We start from the raw sequence: 16042 nt of genomic DNA, 5'->3' as shown, positions 1-16042 counted from the left end.
AGAAGTGTACTAGTATCACGTAATGAGGGCTAGGACAGATGCAATCGCAGTTAAGAGCTTTAATGAAGATTATAATATCCAGAGGTCAAGGCAAAAGACATAAACAAAGACAGGCAGTGGTCAGGTGAGCAGATAAACAGGTTAGAGCAGGTAAAGCAGAATCAAAACCAGAATAGACAAAAACAATGGACCGGCTTGGTAATATACAGAGATAATGACGACTGAACCTATTACTTCACGAAGACCTTGTGAATGAGCAGTCTCTTAAGTAGTGTGTGTGATTGGGAACAGGTGTGTGTGATTAGTCCTCAGTGTCTGTGTGTTCCATTGGGAGTTGTAGTCGTCGGCCATGTTTGTAGATCGCAGTGCATTCTGGGAAACGGAGTCGCTAGTTTGCCGTGACATGACAACTAGGTTGCAGGTGAACTATTATTAAATGGACCAGTAATACTTTTTCCTGGTAAAACTTAAAAAGTCCTTATTAAAGTTATAGGTAGAGCCCATTTTCAGCATTTGCATCACTGTAGACTGTCTGCTTTCTGTGTTCATGTAGGCCATTTATTTATTTATTTCATGCCCACTGACCACTTCAAATCATCTCGTAACCAAGTCTTCTGACGCATCCAATTTCACCAGTCAGACATTTCTGTATTGCGAAAGACAAAACACACATTAAATAACAGCTTTTGTCAATCTGATTGAAACCAAAAGCAACTCAAAACTCAATTTCTTTTTTCTCCTTTTGTTTTGGTTTTTTCTCTTCATTCAGGGCGGCTGCTTCTTGACACTAGACACGAGAACAAAAACAGCATGACAGAAAACTAGAATAAAACAACACGAATAACAAACAGTAAAAAAAAAAACCAGTTCAGGGAAGGACAGTACCTGGAACTGAAGTGGCACAGAGATGGCTTATTGTTTATTTATTTGTTTTCACGTTTCAATTTTTGTCGCTGTGGTCTGCACGAAATACATTCAGAGCCATGACTGAACATTGGCCTTAAATGAAATATAATATGTGTGTATCAGGTAAGATAAAACAACAAAAACAATGAGGTGGTGTGATGATTATTTTCCTATAACAGCGCATCCTGTTTTATTCTTCTGACACCACAGCAATTTGCTAATCATTGTGGGGGGATTTTTCATGTTAATTAAAAATGATGTCATTTTTTTAGTCGGTTTAAAGGTACACTTAATGCTATGGAATGTCAGCAAAACAAGACTTCCCGTTATCACTTACATTATAGCAGCTATAAACAGTTAATCCCACACCGACCTCTTGTTTTCTCTCTCTCTCTTGAAGTAATAGGACGTGCAAACGAATATAACTTCAGTCCAAATACAACAAAAAAATCAAACTGTAGAATTGTGCTTAATTGTGTCTCTCTGCCAATCAGCTGTGTTTATTTGTCCTTGTAGGTGCCTCATACTTCTTCAAGGGTAAGGAGTACTGGCGAGTGGTGGGCAGTGATATGGAGGTGGAGGCAGGGTATCCACGCCCCATCGGCATAGACTGGCTGGTCTGCAAGGACATGCAATCGGATGCTCCACAGACAAGGAATAACGAGACAGGTTCACAGCTGACCGGACAGCACCACTCGGATCACGCCGAGAACGGCTACGAGGTGTGTTCCTGCACCTCAGACTCGGGCTCGTCCGCTGGCGCACGCCTGCAGCTCGCACCTGCCTGGCCGTTGGTAGCCTTCTTAATACTGACACACACCCACGTGTATGGCACACTCTGATGATGGGGACGCCACAGGCCTGTACTGGCATAGACACGGACACTGAGAGTGCGTATGCAGTGGCTTGTGGGAAGGACAGAGGGCAAATTTACACTCCCATCATTGATCATTACTTACATCTGGCTTTTTTTCTTTAAATCAAAACTGGAAATTTGTAATTATATTATAAATCATTCTAGCTGCATTGGAATTCTTTTGCGTGCTCAAAACAGGTCCATGTCAAGTATTATCTGCTTTTCTTTCCCCCCGTCATGCAATGATAAGGACATTCAGTGTTTAAAGAGAGGAAAAACAAAGGAGGTCAATCTGTATTTTCCAGACTAAAAGTCACACCGGGTTTATATCATGCACCACCCCAAATAATGTCTGCGTAAAAAGAAATCAATGTACAGTATATGTTGTGTTATTTTTGTTTCATGCAATGTTTATTAAAATTGCGAATTTTTTATTTATTTATTTTTATTTATTTTTTTTAAAGAATTATGTTAAACATCAAATGGCTCAGTCATGTTCAGTCAAGTAGTCAAATAATATCCAGTGTTCAAAATACAACTTTGTCACATGACCCACCATGCATGGTCCATACGTGTGGCGGCCTGGGAAACCATTTTGACTTAAAAAAAAAAAAATTAACTATGTATATAGTTCTAAAAATTGCAGAAATGTTTCTCTTTTGTGTGCATTTGCACCACAAGTAAAGTGATAGTATTTTAAAATCTCGTTACTCTCAAAAGTGAAAAGGGAGATAATTGTGTTTAATAGATTTCATTCCGACCGCTAAGAAGGAGCATCGTTAACAAAAAGGACTTAATAGCAGCAGGAATGAAAACCGAGCTGTACTGTGCATGAATGAATTTGAGGCACTGCTTGCTTCCGCCATAGCCGCGGTTCTCCTACGGCAATGTAACCGGTTTGATATACTCGCCAAAACATGAGGTGTAGCTGAGCTAGTTTCACGTTTTTCAAGCGTGTTGAATTAGAGCTATATTTACACAGATAACAACATTATTCCTTTAAAGAATTCAGAGCAGTTGTGTCAAATATATTCATAACTGAACCCATTTTTATAAAGCGTATTACAGACTCTGCTGTTACATCACCAGAGACATAAAATAATCACAAAAAGCAGTCAATTTCTGATATCATAATGAATTTCCGATGTCTTAAAAACACTTCGTCTCCACTCCTCCATTGCATTAGAGTTGTTGCTTAGTGACTTTGGCTTCCATGCTATATTCTGGTTGCCTTACCCGTCCCTAAAGCCTTAAAGTCCCTATGGGGTTGAATTGTTTAGGATTATGTCTGTTTCGCTACGGCACGTATCTATCCATCAACCGCATGACATTCACTCAATCGCACTCATCAGAAATCACGCTCAGCTAGCAAAGTTCTAGACGTCTTCAGGCAGACTGTTTTTCACCACCGCATTTGTTAACCTAACTCCTTAAAGCTTACTTAAGCTCGCTTTTAATTACACATACATGTACGCAAGATGGCCGCCGCTCATATCCTGCGGTCGTTTGTCACGTTACTCGTGCATGACTGTACTAAAACGAACGGTTTTAATGTTCCGGTTTTTAATTCGAGACAGGTCATGACAACCTGACATTTTAAATAGAAACGGAGCTCATTAGTCTGTTTAGCATCGCCGTGCATGAATTCACTAAACATTACAGCTGGACTTTTAAACTAGATAGACAGAGATGTTTTGGCTCTTACGTGTCATCTCATGGACGCTGCTTTTAATCCTACAGGTTTACATAAGATACGCATGAGAGCACGCGAACAATGGCGATCACGTATCAGCGATATGCGCACACTTCTAGGAAAGATTCAAAAGTAGCTACAAACCTCCACATTGTTTTAGTGAAATATTGGCGCCCTTCGTCTTAGCTGCCAGAATTCTGCCACGGCAAGCTCCGAGCTGGCTTTTCCGAGACCACCACACATATGATAAAGGATTCCTTTAAAGGCTCTGACCTTTCCAAGGCTTGGAACTTCTTTAGCTGGCCTCCTGTCACGGCAGGCTGTAGATATCTGCATGTCTCTCATCCATGCTAAATAGTTTATTTCCATGATTTGGTTGCTCTAACAACTGTTTAATTATAAGTGTGTTAATTATTTCAGCATGTGATTTTACGTCATGTATCAATCAGTTCTAAAGGGTTCTGTTCTAAAATATATATATATATATATTTGGGTCATTAAAAATGCTAACATATGTCACTGCTAGGATGCAAAAAAAAAAAAATGCATCTTATAGTCTGGAAAATAATGATAACGTCAGTCATTATATTACTATTTGTACAATGATATGAAAATGTCTAAATGGGGCTCCCTGCGTCTCCACACACGTAACCCTCAAGTGCTTTAACTGACCATGAACACTGATCCAGGCCTGTTCTCTCTCGAAGACTTCTTCTCCCTTCTTATTTTGTTCGTCTCCCTTTTTTTCGATTTCCCCACTGAGAGTTTACACAGCCTCCAGACGATCTGTGGATATCAACGACTATTAATTTATTAACGGATTGTGTATTTTTGTAAGGAACAATATTTTGGAGTATGCATTGCAGGCATTAAAATGTGCGTGAAGGGATTCAGCATTTTCTAGCTACCCAGGAAGAAGGTATTTTTAAGGAACGACGGGGAGAAAATTTGAGTCGTGCCTGCAGAGAGGACACTCACAGCCTCCTCTGACATGTTACAGTATGATTGCTAAAAGTATTTACTTATACAGTAGGCTTATATATAGTGATATATTTAAGGTCAAAGGTTGTACGGCAGTTGCAAAAAAAAAATGTCAATTCCAAGCTGTCTTTTCTAAGGGGAAATATTTTTGTAGAAAAATAAAGATGGAAATTTGGTATGAGTGGTGAAACTGTGTATGCTGTCCGATGATTTCTGTGTTTATGGCCAGGCCAAATGGAAAGCAAATTCATTCGCACTGTTAACAGATGCAGTCGGTAACAGACAGGTGCTTTAGCTATTGCATTTCTCTCCCATCACTGCATGAAAACATATATTGTGAGCAATCGAAGTTGCTTAGTGCGTCAGTTTGGGGTTCTTTTTTGTTGTCATACAGCATGTACTTGGCTCGACATTTTTCTTTCTGCAAGACAAGCACTTTGTTTGTATGCAGAGTGCTTCAGTCTGTGATGAAACACTACGCTGGCATGGCGGAGGTACACACTGCATACATATCTGACAAAAAAGGTATGTGAACTAACTGTCGCCTTGGTAACGAGCTTCCATTTTCCCTCATACGAGATCTGCACATGAAAACAAGCAAGTGAGTGGTGTATGGGTGGGGGTGGTATTGTGTTCCTTGCGGATATAATTATTCCCATTTGCAGCAATAAATAGTAGCACTTATTGTTCATGAGTTATTGAACAATATTCTTCTAGATGTCTATGCAGGAGCTAAGCAGGAATAAATGAGTAGTACCTTATTAGTGCCTAATGAAATACAGGGCAATTACCAGTGGTGGATAGAGTACAAAACACACTGACATTCACAACATAGTTGTTGTCTTTTAGACCAGAATAACGCTTGCGTCAGAAGCAAAGGATACATTTTGAGACAGGATCTTTACAGTAGATTAATCTTATTTGGAGAAATTCTTCAGATGGAGAAATACGGATTCTGTTTTGGCCTTGTCACGCAACTTGTCTCCCTTCCTGTCTAAATAAATGTGTGAAAGTCTACCCGATATATAACGGGTTTTTTTTTTAGGTCATTTATGCAATAACTTTTGGAAAGGCTTAGCTCATCGTGTTATAAAAGGGTTTTTACTCAGTAGAACATGGAAGACATATCACGTTTAAACTGAGGAAAGAAAAAAATAAGGTTATTTTTTAATTCGATGGCCGCAGAAAAGTTGGGACGGGGGCAACAAAGTGCTGGAAAAGTAAGTGTTACTAAAAAGAAGCAGCTGGAGGTAAACAGGCAACAGGCCAGTAACGTGATTGGGTATAAAAAGAGTATCTTAGAAAGGCAGAGTCTCTCAGAAGTAAAGATGGGCAGAGGTTCACCAATCTGTGAGAAACTGTCTTATTTTTTTCTTAAAATGGTACATTTATTCCGTTTAAAAATTTGATATGTTTTCTAGGATCTATTTTGAATAACATATGGGTTTATGAGATTTGCATTCTGTTTTTATTTACGTTTCTTTACATTTTACCCAACGTCCCTACTTTTTTGGAATTGGGGTTGTATGCAAGTGTGACATATCAGGTCAAAACACTGGTGCAGAATACATTCACAAATAATAAGAATCATCATAAAGAGAATAAAACAGATTTTAAGCATAAGAGAAAGTAAAGTAATCAAATAATTCCACATTGTCTTGGAGATACAGTGAGGGAAAAAAGTATTTGATCCCCTGCTGATTTTGTACGTTTGCCCACTGACAAAGAAATGATCAGGCTATAATTTTAATGGTAGTTGTATTTGAACAGTGAGAGACAGAATAACAACAAAAAAATCCAGAAAAACGCATGTCAAAAATGTTATAAATTGATTTGCATTTTAATGAGGGAAAAAAGTATTTGACCCCCTCTCAATCAGAAAGATTTCTGGCTCCCAGGTGTCTTTTATACAGGTAACGAGCTGAGATTAGGAGCACACTCTTAAAAGGAGTGCTCCTAATATCAGTTTGTTACCTGTATAAAAGACACCTGTCCACAGAAGCAATCAATCAGTCATATTCCAAACTCTCCACCATGGCCAAGACCAAAGAGCTCTCCAAGGATGTCAGGGACAAGATTGTAGACCTACACAAGTCTGGAATGGGCTACAAGACCATTGCCAAGCATACTGGTGAGAAGGGGACAACAGTTGGTGCGATTATTCGCAAATGGAAGAAGCACAAAAGAACTGTCAATCTCCCTCGGCCTGGGGCTCCATGCAAGATCTCACCTCGTGGAGTTGCATTGATCATGAGAACAGTGAGGAATCAGCCCAGAACTACACGGGAGGATCTTGTCAATGATCTCAAGGCAGCTGGGACCATAGTCACCAAGAAAACAATTGGTAACGCACCACGCCGTGAAGGACTGAAATCCTGCAGCGCCCGCAAGGTCCGCTGCTCAAGAAAACACATATACATGCCTGTCTGAAGTTTGCCAATGAACATCTGAATGATTCTGAGGACAACTGGGTGAAAGCGTTGAGGTCAGATGAGACCAAAATGGAGCTCTTTGGCATCAACTCAACTCGCCGTGTTTGGAGGAGGAGGAATGGTGCCTATGACCCCAAGAACACCATCCCCACCGTCAAACATGGAGGTGGAAACATTATGCTTTGGGGGTGTTTTTCTGCTAAGGGGACAGGACAACTTCACCGCATCAAAGGGACGATGGACGGGGCCATGTACCGTCAAATCTTGGGTGAAAACCTCCTTCCCTCAGCCAGGGCATTGAAAATGGGTCGTGGATGGATATTCCAGCATGACAATGACCCAAAACACATGGCCAAGGCAACAAAGGAGTGGCTCGGGAAGAAGCACATTAAGGTCCTGGAGTGGCCTAGCCAGTCTCCAGACCTTAATCCCATAGAAAATCTGTGGAGGGAGCTGAAGGTTCGAGTTGCCAAACGTCAGCCTCGAAACCTTAATGATTTGGAGAAGATCTGCAAAGAGGAGTGGGACAAAATCCCTCCTGAGATGTGTGCAAGCCTGGTGGCCAACTACAAGAAACGTCTGACCTCTGTGATTGCCAACAAGGGTTTTTAAACCAAGTACTAAGTCATGTTTTGCAGAGGGGTCAAATACTTATTTCCCTCATTAAAATGCAAATCAATTTAGAACATTTTTGACCTGCGTTTTTCTGGATTTTTTTGTTGTTATTCTGTCTCTCACTGTTCAAATAAATCTACCATTAAAGTTATAGACTGATCATTTCTTTGTCAGTGGGTAAACATACAAAATCAGCAGGGGATCAAATACTTTTTTCCCTCACTGTAAATGGGCACAGTGGCTTAGTGGTTAGCACGTTTGCCTCGCACCTCTGGGGTTGGGGGTTCAATCACGCCTCTGCGCTGTGTATGCAGGGTTTGTGTGTTCTTCCCGTGCTTGAGGGGTTTTCCTTAAGGAGTCCAAGAACATGCGATGTAGGCTGATTGGCATTTCCAAATTGTCCGTAGTGTGTGAATGTGTGTGCGATTGTGAGCTGCGATGGGTTGTACCCTGTCCTTGGTGTCTCCCCGCCTTGTGCCCTGAGTTCCCTGGGATAGGCTCCAGGCTTCCCCGCAACCCTGTGTAGGATAAGCTGTATGGAAAATGGATGGATGTCTACTATTGACACAATTAATCTGAAAATTCTCTATATCCAAGGAATGTATTTGTAAATGCATTATAATTTAAACAAAATAAATGAGTTATGTTGAGGAGAACACCACCTTGATTATCAAAATTATATAAAGAACGGTAACATTAGCTGGCTAGCTAACTTAGCCAAGTGCTGTAGCTTGCTAGGTTTATTAGGTTCGTGTATGTATATAGGTGTGTTAATTCATACATATTTCTAGTTGCGTAGTTGGCTATCTAGTAAAGATTCCCCTTATACATTATCCTAGGTGTTACCTATAGGCCTTAACAGCACTTTTATAATTTATAATTTTATAATTAACACAACAGCCAATCGCTAACAAACATCGAAGTGACATCTTAAGTTTAATTCAGAGATTTTATACTGTGAAACATCAAAGGATCTGGCTAACTAGCCTAGCTCACTCAGCTAGCTAATGACTTACATGTATATGTTTCCATATTTTGGTTGTTGAGCTGTGAAATGCTTATAGCTCCACAAGTTCTGGTTCGCATAATTTGCAGATCATTATCATGCTGTTTCATTTGAAGCGTTTAAAACTGAAGATACCTGACAAATATTAAAATTGGGCAAGGGATGCTCTTTTTCTCCACTGTCTCTGACATTGCTGCTGCTGACTAAGCATTTGGTGCCTGAAGTGTAGAATTTTGACAGGAAGCTATTATTTGCACATACTATCTTTTAATTGGCTTGCAGTCTCTTGTACTTTTTAAAAATAAATGTTTTACAATGTATCAGTCATAAATAAAAACATATAACTGCAAGCAGCCAATTATCAGCACCATGAGCAGCAAAAGAAGCTTTGTGACATGTTTTTGGTTAGCGTCTGATGAACAGTATATGAGGAGTTAGAAAAAGTAAACTTTCAATCATAAAAAAAACCAAACATTTATTTAAAAAAAATAACTAAAAATAGCTACTTCTTAGAAGTTTTATCCAGTATGTGGTGCTGTTCTGAAACTGCTCAGGTAGCATCTGGACATGATGGTTATCATGCAGGAAAGCTGTTTTTGCTATCTCCTGACCAGTAGGGGACACTGTGCTGAAACTCTGCACGTAACCTTACGGCATAATGGTGATACCACATACCAAGTTTCGTCACAATCCCTCAAAGCATTGCAGAGATACAGCCTCAAGTTCAATTTTGCATGTTCTTCAAATTCGTGGAAGTGCCATTCAAAAATGGTATGGTTTATCAAAATTCTGTGAAGAAATTTTTGTAGTGAGTGCATCTAGATGATGCAGGCCAATTTTCGTGCAAATTGAACAAATGGTCTAGGAGGAGTTCGAAAAAGTAGGTTTTCAAGACATGTAAAAATAGCGGACAGGAAGTTTGCTCGACCATGACATGACTGGCATCATTGTTCTTGGCATGAACCACAGAATCTATCAAGACCAGCCTCATGATAGTAGGCAAAAGGAGTCAACAGCTATTAGCATTTTTAGGAACAGCATTATAATTTTTGACCACAAGGTGGTTCTATCCTGAAACTTTTCGAGTCCCTTCAGAGCATTGTGCCAAAGACATACCAAGGATACACCAAGTCATTCATAAAACACAGCATTTTGTGACTCGTTGAACTCGGCATGCGCCACTGAATCTAATGAGACCAATTTGATGATATTATGACAAACTGTTCAGAAGTTATAAGCAAAAATGTATCTCGTGACTACTAGGTGGTGCTGTGCTGAAACACTGCAAGTAACCACAAGGGTTAATACTGATGACACGTACCAAGTTTTGTCACAATCCCTCAAAGTGTTACGGAGATATACCCTCATGTCCATTTTGGCGTCGAAGCCCCATTCGAATATGGTATGGTTTATCAAAATTCTGTGAAGCACTTTTTGTCTGGGGTGCCTCTAGATAACGCACGGCAATTTACGCGCAAATTGGACAAACGGCCTAGGACGAGTTCGAAAAAGTAGGTTTTTCAGAAAATTCAAAATGGCGGAAAAACATTTTATGACGGAAAATGACATCATAGGGTGCATTCCAATCTGCTTGATGCAAGGAATCACAGGGAAATAGAATTTCATTTCTAGGACTCATGGTTCAAAAGTAATTAGCATAAACGTGAGTTCAAATTTGGGCAGTTGGTGGCGCTAGAGAGTTTGAGGTAGAGCCTCCAAATTCGCTACATTTACAGATCACACTGTCCTCTATCTGCGTGCCAAATTTCATAACTTTTCCACAAGCAGTTCTATGGGTTACCATATACTCAAGAGCGGTAGAAGAAGAAGAAGACGAAAACTAACGAGAAAACTTCGGGGCTTGACCCCTAATAATGTAGCAAAGTTTGATTTTTTTTTTTTTAAACTCAAGTAAAAATTGTTGTTCTTTCAGCTGCTCCTCTTAAAGGGTTCCCACAGCAGATCATTGGTCCGCAAAATCGATTTGGCACAGGTTTTATGCCATTTTATCCGGGCTTGGTACCGACACTGAGTGCAACCCAGTGGCTGAGTTGGTTCTCTGCCCGGGAATCAAACCTAGGCTATGGCAGTGAGAGCATGGGATCCTTAGCTGCTGAACCACCAAGGGACCCAAAAACTTAAATAAAAGTACTATGATTAAATTATTCTCAAAAAATTACAGTTAAAGTGACTCAATTACTGTAACAAGAGTACATGTAGTTCAACACTTTCCACCACTGGTAATTACTCAGTAAGTCATAATAAAGTAATGGTCTGGTAGTTCATTATGAACTACTACTAATAATAATAGTCCTATTTAAGCACTAGGTGTTAAAATGGTCATACTCATTCGTTCCTGGTTAGTCCCTACATACTTAAGGTGTTACCAAAAACTACTTCAGAAGGACTTAATAGGTTTTTATTTTATTTTGGTTGTGGCAGCATCTTCTGCTTAGAGTAGCAATCCGTGATATACTCCTGTACATAATAGGAACTATTGCTGCTATAAGCAGAAAATATGCCCAGCAATCCAGAGTCCAGGCTTCTGTTTGGTCTTGGCAGGGCTTGCTGAAATGACAATCACACTCAGATTCCAATAATTGAATCAAGTGCACCAAGCCAGTAAAATGAATGATTACAGTGGAGTAATCTGCTTCTGAACTGTAATCAAATATTTAAGAACTTGCCAAACATTGCTGCACATTGTCCTAAACCAAGTTTCTCCAAAGTCTTGTAAAGTTTGGATCGTTTTAACTGGAAGAGAGATTTTTCCAAGGTTATGCCCGTGCCATCATTTAACAAGTCATTCTTCTGCAGTAACTTGAGCGTGTGAATTTTCTACTAGGCGCCCAGTGGGAGCTCAGCTAACAAATTAATGTCCTCAGGATGTCCTTTAAATATCCTAAAAATATATGATATTATTACACAGCACAAAGGATGTCCCTTACCTCATTCCAGGAACTTCTCTTTCTCGTATTGAAACCGACACTACAACCGACCTCTACATTTATAACCTAATCAATTGATAGAAGAAAAACATTTTCCAAATTTTAAAGAACTATAAGTTTAAAACGTGGAATAAGTTCTGAATTTGATTATCAACATCATCCACATCAGTCTCTGTCTCATCACCTGAGGCACAAGTCATTTAAGCAAAACCATCGTCATCACATCTTCACTTAACTGATCTTTGTTTCATGCTAGCTTTGGTGGGGAAATTTTCGCTGATTAATTCAGTCAGTTCTGCACTCTTTACTTAATGTCTTATTAATGTCTTTTGATCAGGTTATTTAAATATTACCAAAATTGTGTCCGCTGTCAGCTGTACAGAGTCTGAGCACTCATCTCTGTTTTAATGATGTGTCAGCCCACGGGCATCACAGACATTTGAGAGTCGGTATCTGATTACAAACTGAATTGATTAGCTTGTGTGGGCTGGGGTGTTTGTTGGTGGTATATGTGAGTCTGAAAGTGCAAGAGGTGTGGTGGTTGAATTAATCCATCCACTCTGGTGCTTTGAAGCATAAAGATACAGCAGGAGATGCTCCAGATGGCAGCCGGATCTCTCCAGGCCATAGCCATTCTGCTCTTCTTCCTGTGCCACATACGTGCGCAGAGCACACTTTGATGGATAATGGTGGCAGGCAGCTGATGGGTCTTAAGCTGGCAACCAGCAGTGCCTGGAGACTCCCTGGCAGCTCTTGATAACCTATGACCCCTGATGGAGTTGTGAAGCCACCAAGTTCTGAGTCGATAAGCAGACAGTTCATTTTCCCCTGCTAGTTCTAGGGCGAGCATTTCTGCTCAACCCGTGTCATCCTCAGACTGGCATTGATGTGTCTTTCCCATCAACCCCAGAGGCTCCCATGTGAATTTGACCCCCTCAAGGTTTGTCAGCTGATAGTGTTGAAGCACTATTCAGCTCCCTCTGAACCATAAAAGTAAAACCCACAAAACGCATGAGAAACTAATGACTGACATCTGCATCAAGTAGCTGTTGTGCTGCCCAATACAACAGTGTTGCTATTGCACCTAGTGGTCAAAATTGGGAACTGCAACAAATGCTAATAGATGCCCATTGAAGCAGGAATCATGCTGCCCAGTGCTCGCTCTGTGAATATTTTCAGCGGAGGAAGACCAGCAAGCAGGACAGCTTTTAAAGCCAAATTGGGCTACCTTAAAAATATTTGGCCACCAAGACCTTGTTTAATAGCAAATAATCAGAATTAATTTGAATACATTTCCACAAACAAAGGTAATGTGTAAGTGTAGATAAGTAAGTATATCTTTGATGTACAGAACAATGCCTCCTGTAAGATATATTGCAAAGATTGGGAGAGGAAAAGGGGTATTATGGAGTGGCTGATCAGGAGGTGCACATTAGAAATGCGTGTGCAAGCCATGCAAAGGCTTTTCCAGTTCCCAATCTTTTGGTCTGGTGTCAGGTTTTTTTGTGTGGTTTTTTGGGATTTAGTTCAACTGGAAATGTTGCTGAAGCCTGGCAAATACACCTGCTGTATCAAACACAACTGAAAAAGGTATGTCTAAAACCGCTCGAAATAAGCTGCCAGACTGTGTATTAAAGGGTTTCTCTAGAAATTGACTAGATACTAGCCTATTGTACAAATCAATATTTATAAATGTTATATATTTTTAATGCCCCCATCAAATCTATCATTACAGGCCACTGCTGCATGTGAAAGTTCACTTTAGATCAGAACGCCTGCCAGAACTCCTCAAAGGGCTGAGTGGTAAAAGAAGTAACAAAGCACAAAGGGTCAGAAAGATGTGGGGAGGGCGAAACACTGGAGAGAGAACAGGCTTGATTTCGAGTGTGAGTGAATTGCTGGTGTGGTTTGCACAGCTCCTCAGTTCATGCTGTCCTTTCTGGTGGCCAAGAAGATCCCTCCATGCTGAGTCTGACGTGACACTGCCAGCACAATAATTCATTCAGTTTGCTTCTGGTGGGGGTTGCAGTGGCAACCGGCTATGAACGTCGGTCCAGGCTTGTCTATCCTCTGCCACAGATTCCAGCTCCTCCTGGGGGATCCCCAGACGTTCCTAACCTCATTTCCACCGACCCGTCTTTGCGACATTATTCTTTTGGTCACTACCCACAGCTTCTGGTGACAGCTGAGCATATATGACATAGACTGACCAGTGAAAAGAGTGGTTCGTCCACAAACTGAGCTCCTGCTTCACCTCCACAGACTGGTACTTCCACCATAAGTAGCTTATAAAACGTTTCTAATCACTTTCAGCAAAACATAAGGCCTAATCCCTTCTTCTGCTTTCAGTAGCCACAGACATACACACACACACACACACACACACACACACACACAAACACACACACATACACACACATTAATTATATCTCTCTTGCCAAGACTCAAGTCTTCTACAGACCTGCAGCACCTCCCTGTGGAGATTAAAAGCAGACCAATTTGACCATTAATGTACAAACAATCTATTTTTTGTTCTTGTTAAGCTGCTTCTCTGGTCTGTGAGGAGGAAACCTCACTAAAGTTACATGTGCATATCTCCAGTATATCTGTATCAATATGATATGTTACAACTCTCTGTCATTTTAAACAATATATTAAAAAAGTCTCTTTATTGGTTTGCTAGTGTGAAAATATACAATGCATCTACTGCATAGTGGATAAAGTCAGCATTCTGTGGGGCTTTTGTCAAGTATGCATAATTCCACACTGTTTATTTATAATGGCCAACCAAATAGCATTTCTGTTTTTCATTTTTTTTATATAATAATGGAAGAATAAATTGGAAAAGAAAATAGGTTGCACATTTCAGACCGTCAGAAATGTTCATGTTCAGAGTGTTCATGTTAAGGCTATTCATTTTACATGGTATTAGTCCTTGAGCTAAAGGTTGTGGTATACCCTTTTGTTTTGTGTTTAAAAGAAGAAGAAGAAAAAAAAAGCACTTTTTAAGGATTTTAGAATATATGACTGATCAGTCTTCTGATTTTCTAATTTTACATTTCGTCCATGCCTTAAAAGCAGGAAACCCTGGACTTGTGCCAGAAGTCTAATAGCAGCTCACACAATAGCAGCTCACAAACAACTATACACCCTATATAAGTAAAGCTACATCTGATTATTATGTAAGGAATACAACATTTAAGGGTATGGTGTGACGTGGCCTGACATGAAACATGGTTACCACCCTGAAGTTGATTGTTGTCCAGTAACAGCATCCAGAAATGTTTGTTTCCAATTATAATAAAGCAATTTCCCAACGACACATGGTGGCTTAGTGGTTAGCACGTTCGCCTCACACCTCCAGGGTCCGGGGTTTGAGTGTTCTCCACACACACATGCTGGGGCCGTGTGTGTGGTGTTTGCATGTTCTCCCTGTGCTGCGGGGGTTTCCTCCGGGTACTCCAGTTTCCTCCCCCAGTCCAAAGACATGCGTGGTAGGCTGATTGGAATGGCTAAAGTGTCCGTAGTGTATGAATGGGTGTGTGAGTGTGTATGTGGTTGTGCCCTGCGATGGATTGGCACCCTGTCTAGGGTGTTCCCCGCCTTGTGCCCGATGCTCCCTGGGATAGACTCCAGGTTCCCCATGACCCTGAAAAGGATAAAGCGGTATAGAAGATGGAAAGAATTTGTCAATGATTGCAGGAGAATGACACGTGATACTTTGATGTAACACTTTACAGTTACATTTAATGTTGTGGAACTTGACATGGAACAAGTTAGTTCTTCTTTATGTCTTCTGTAATTGCAGCTATAAAGTTATTCCCACACCAACATCTTTTTTCTGTCTTGAAGGTAATACGGCAAATGAATAATGTTACCAAGAAGCCACAAAGCCCCCTGTACCACGGTAACAATGGATTTATGTGGCTGTTACCTTGACACGTACCACCTACCTATTCCCTAACGGCAGTAGCGTCATTCAGCAGGATAATGCGCTCTGCCACACTGCAAAAATTGTTCAGGAATGCTTTGAGGAACATGACAAAGCGTTCAAGGTGTTGACTTGGCCTCCAGATTCCCCAGATCTCAATCTGATCAAGCATCTGTTGGATGTGGATAACAAACAAGTCCTATCCAGAGAGTCCCCTCATAACTTACAGTACTTAAAGGATCTGCTGTTAACATCTTAGTGCCTGATATAACAGAAATATCAATTATTCTAATATTTTGAGATACTGGATTTTTGATTTCCATGAGCTGTAAACCGTAATCATCAAGATTAAAACACACACAAAAAAAGCCTTGAAATATTTCACTTTATGTGTAAGGAATCTAGAATATATGAAAGTTCCACTTTTTGAGTTAAAGTACGGGGGGGGGGGGGGGGGGGGGTCACTTTTCTACAATATTCAAATTTTTTGAGATGCACCTCTATGAGGCTATAGTGGCTCACTGAACCTGGACAGTAGAAGACATTTTTTTTCCCCCAGGAGAAAATACCAAGAGTTCGGCAGTTTCTGAAAAATACAAACCAGCTTGTCTGGCACCAACAAACAAGCCATGTGGCATTTGAGGTGAAAATGAACTGAAGCTCTTGGCCTGTAT

The 16042-nt window shown here is 40.4% G+C and overlaps 1 protein-coding gene across 1 annotated transcript in view; it reads left to right on the top strand.

Moving 5' to 3' along the window:
• mmp17a (matrix metallopeptidase 17a) overlaps positions 1-2833 on the top strand; it is a 79022-nt gene extending 76189 nt beyond the window's left edge. Inside the window, exon 10 of the mRNA XM_053648386.1 lies at positions 1423-2833. Coding sequence (XP_053504361.1) covers positions 1423-1748 — 326 coding nt within the window. The 3' untranslated portion in view covers positions 1749-2833. The remainder of the gene's footprint in view (positions 1-1422) is intronic.
• The last annotated feature ends 13209 nt before the right edge of the window (positions 2834-16042 follow it).

This window comes from Ictalurus furcatus, chromosome 18 (genome assembly GCF_023375685.1).
Source record: "Ictalurus furcatus strain D&B chromosome 18, Billie_1.0, whole genome shotgun sequence".
Lineage (NCBI taxonomy): Eukaryota > Metazoa > Chordata > Actinopteri > Siluriformes > Ictaluridae > Ictalurus > Ictalurus furcatus.
The sequence above is the reverse complement of the archived record's forward strand: the minus strand, read 5'-3'. Positions and strand labels throughout refer to the sequence as shown.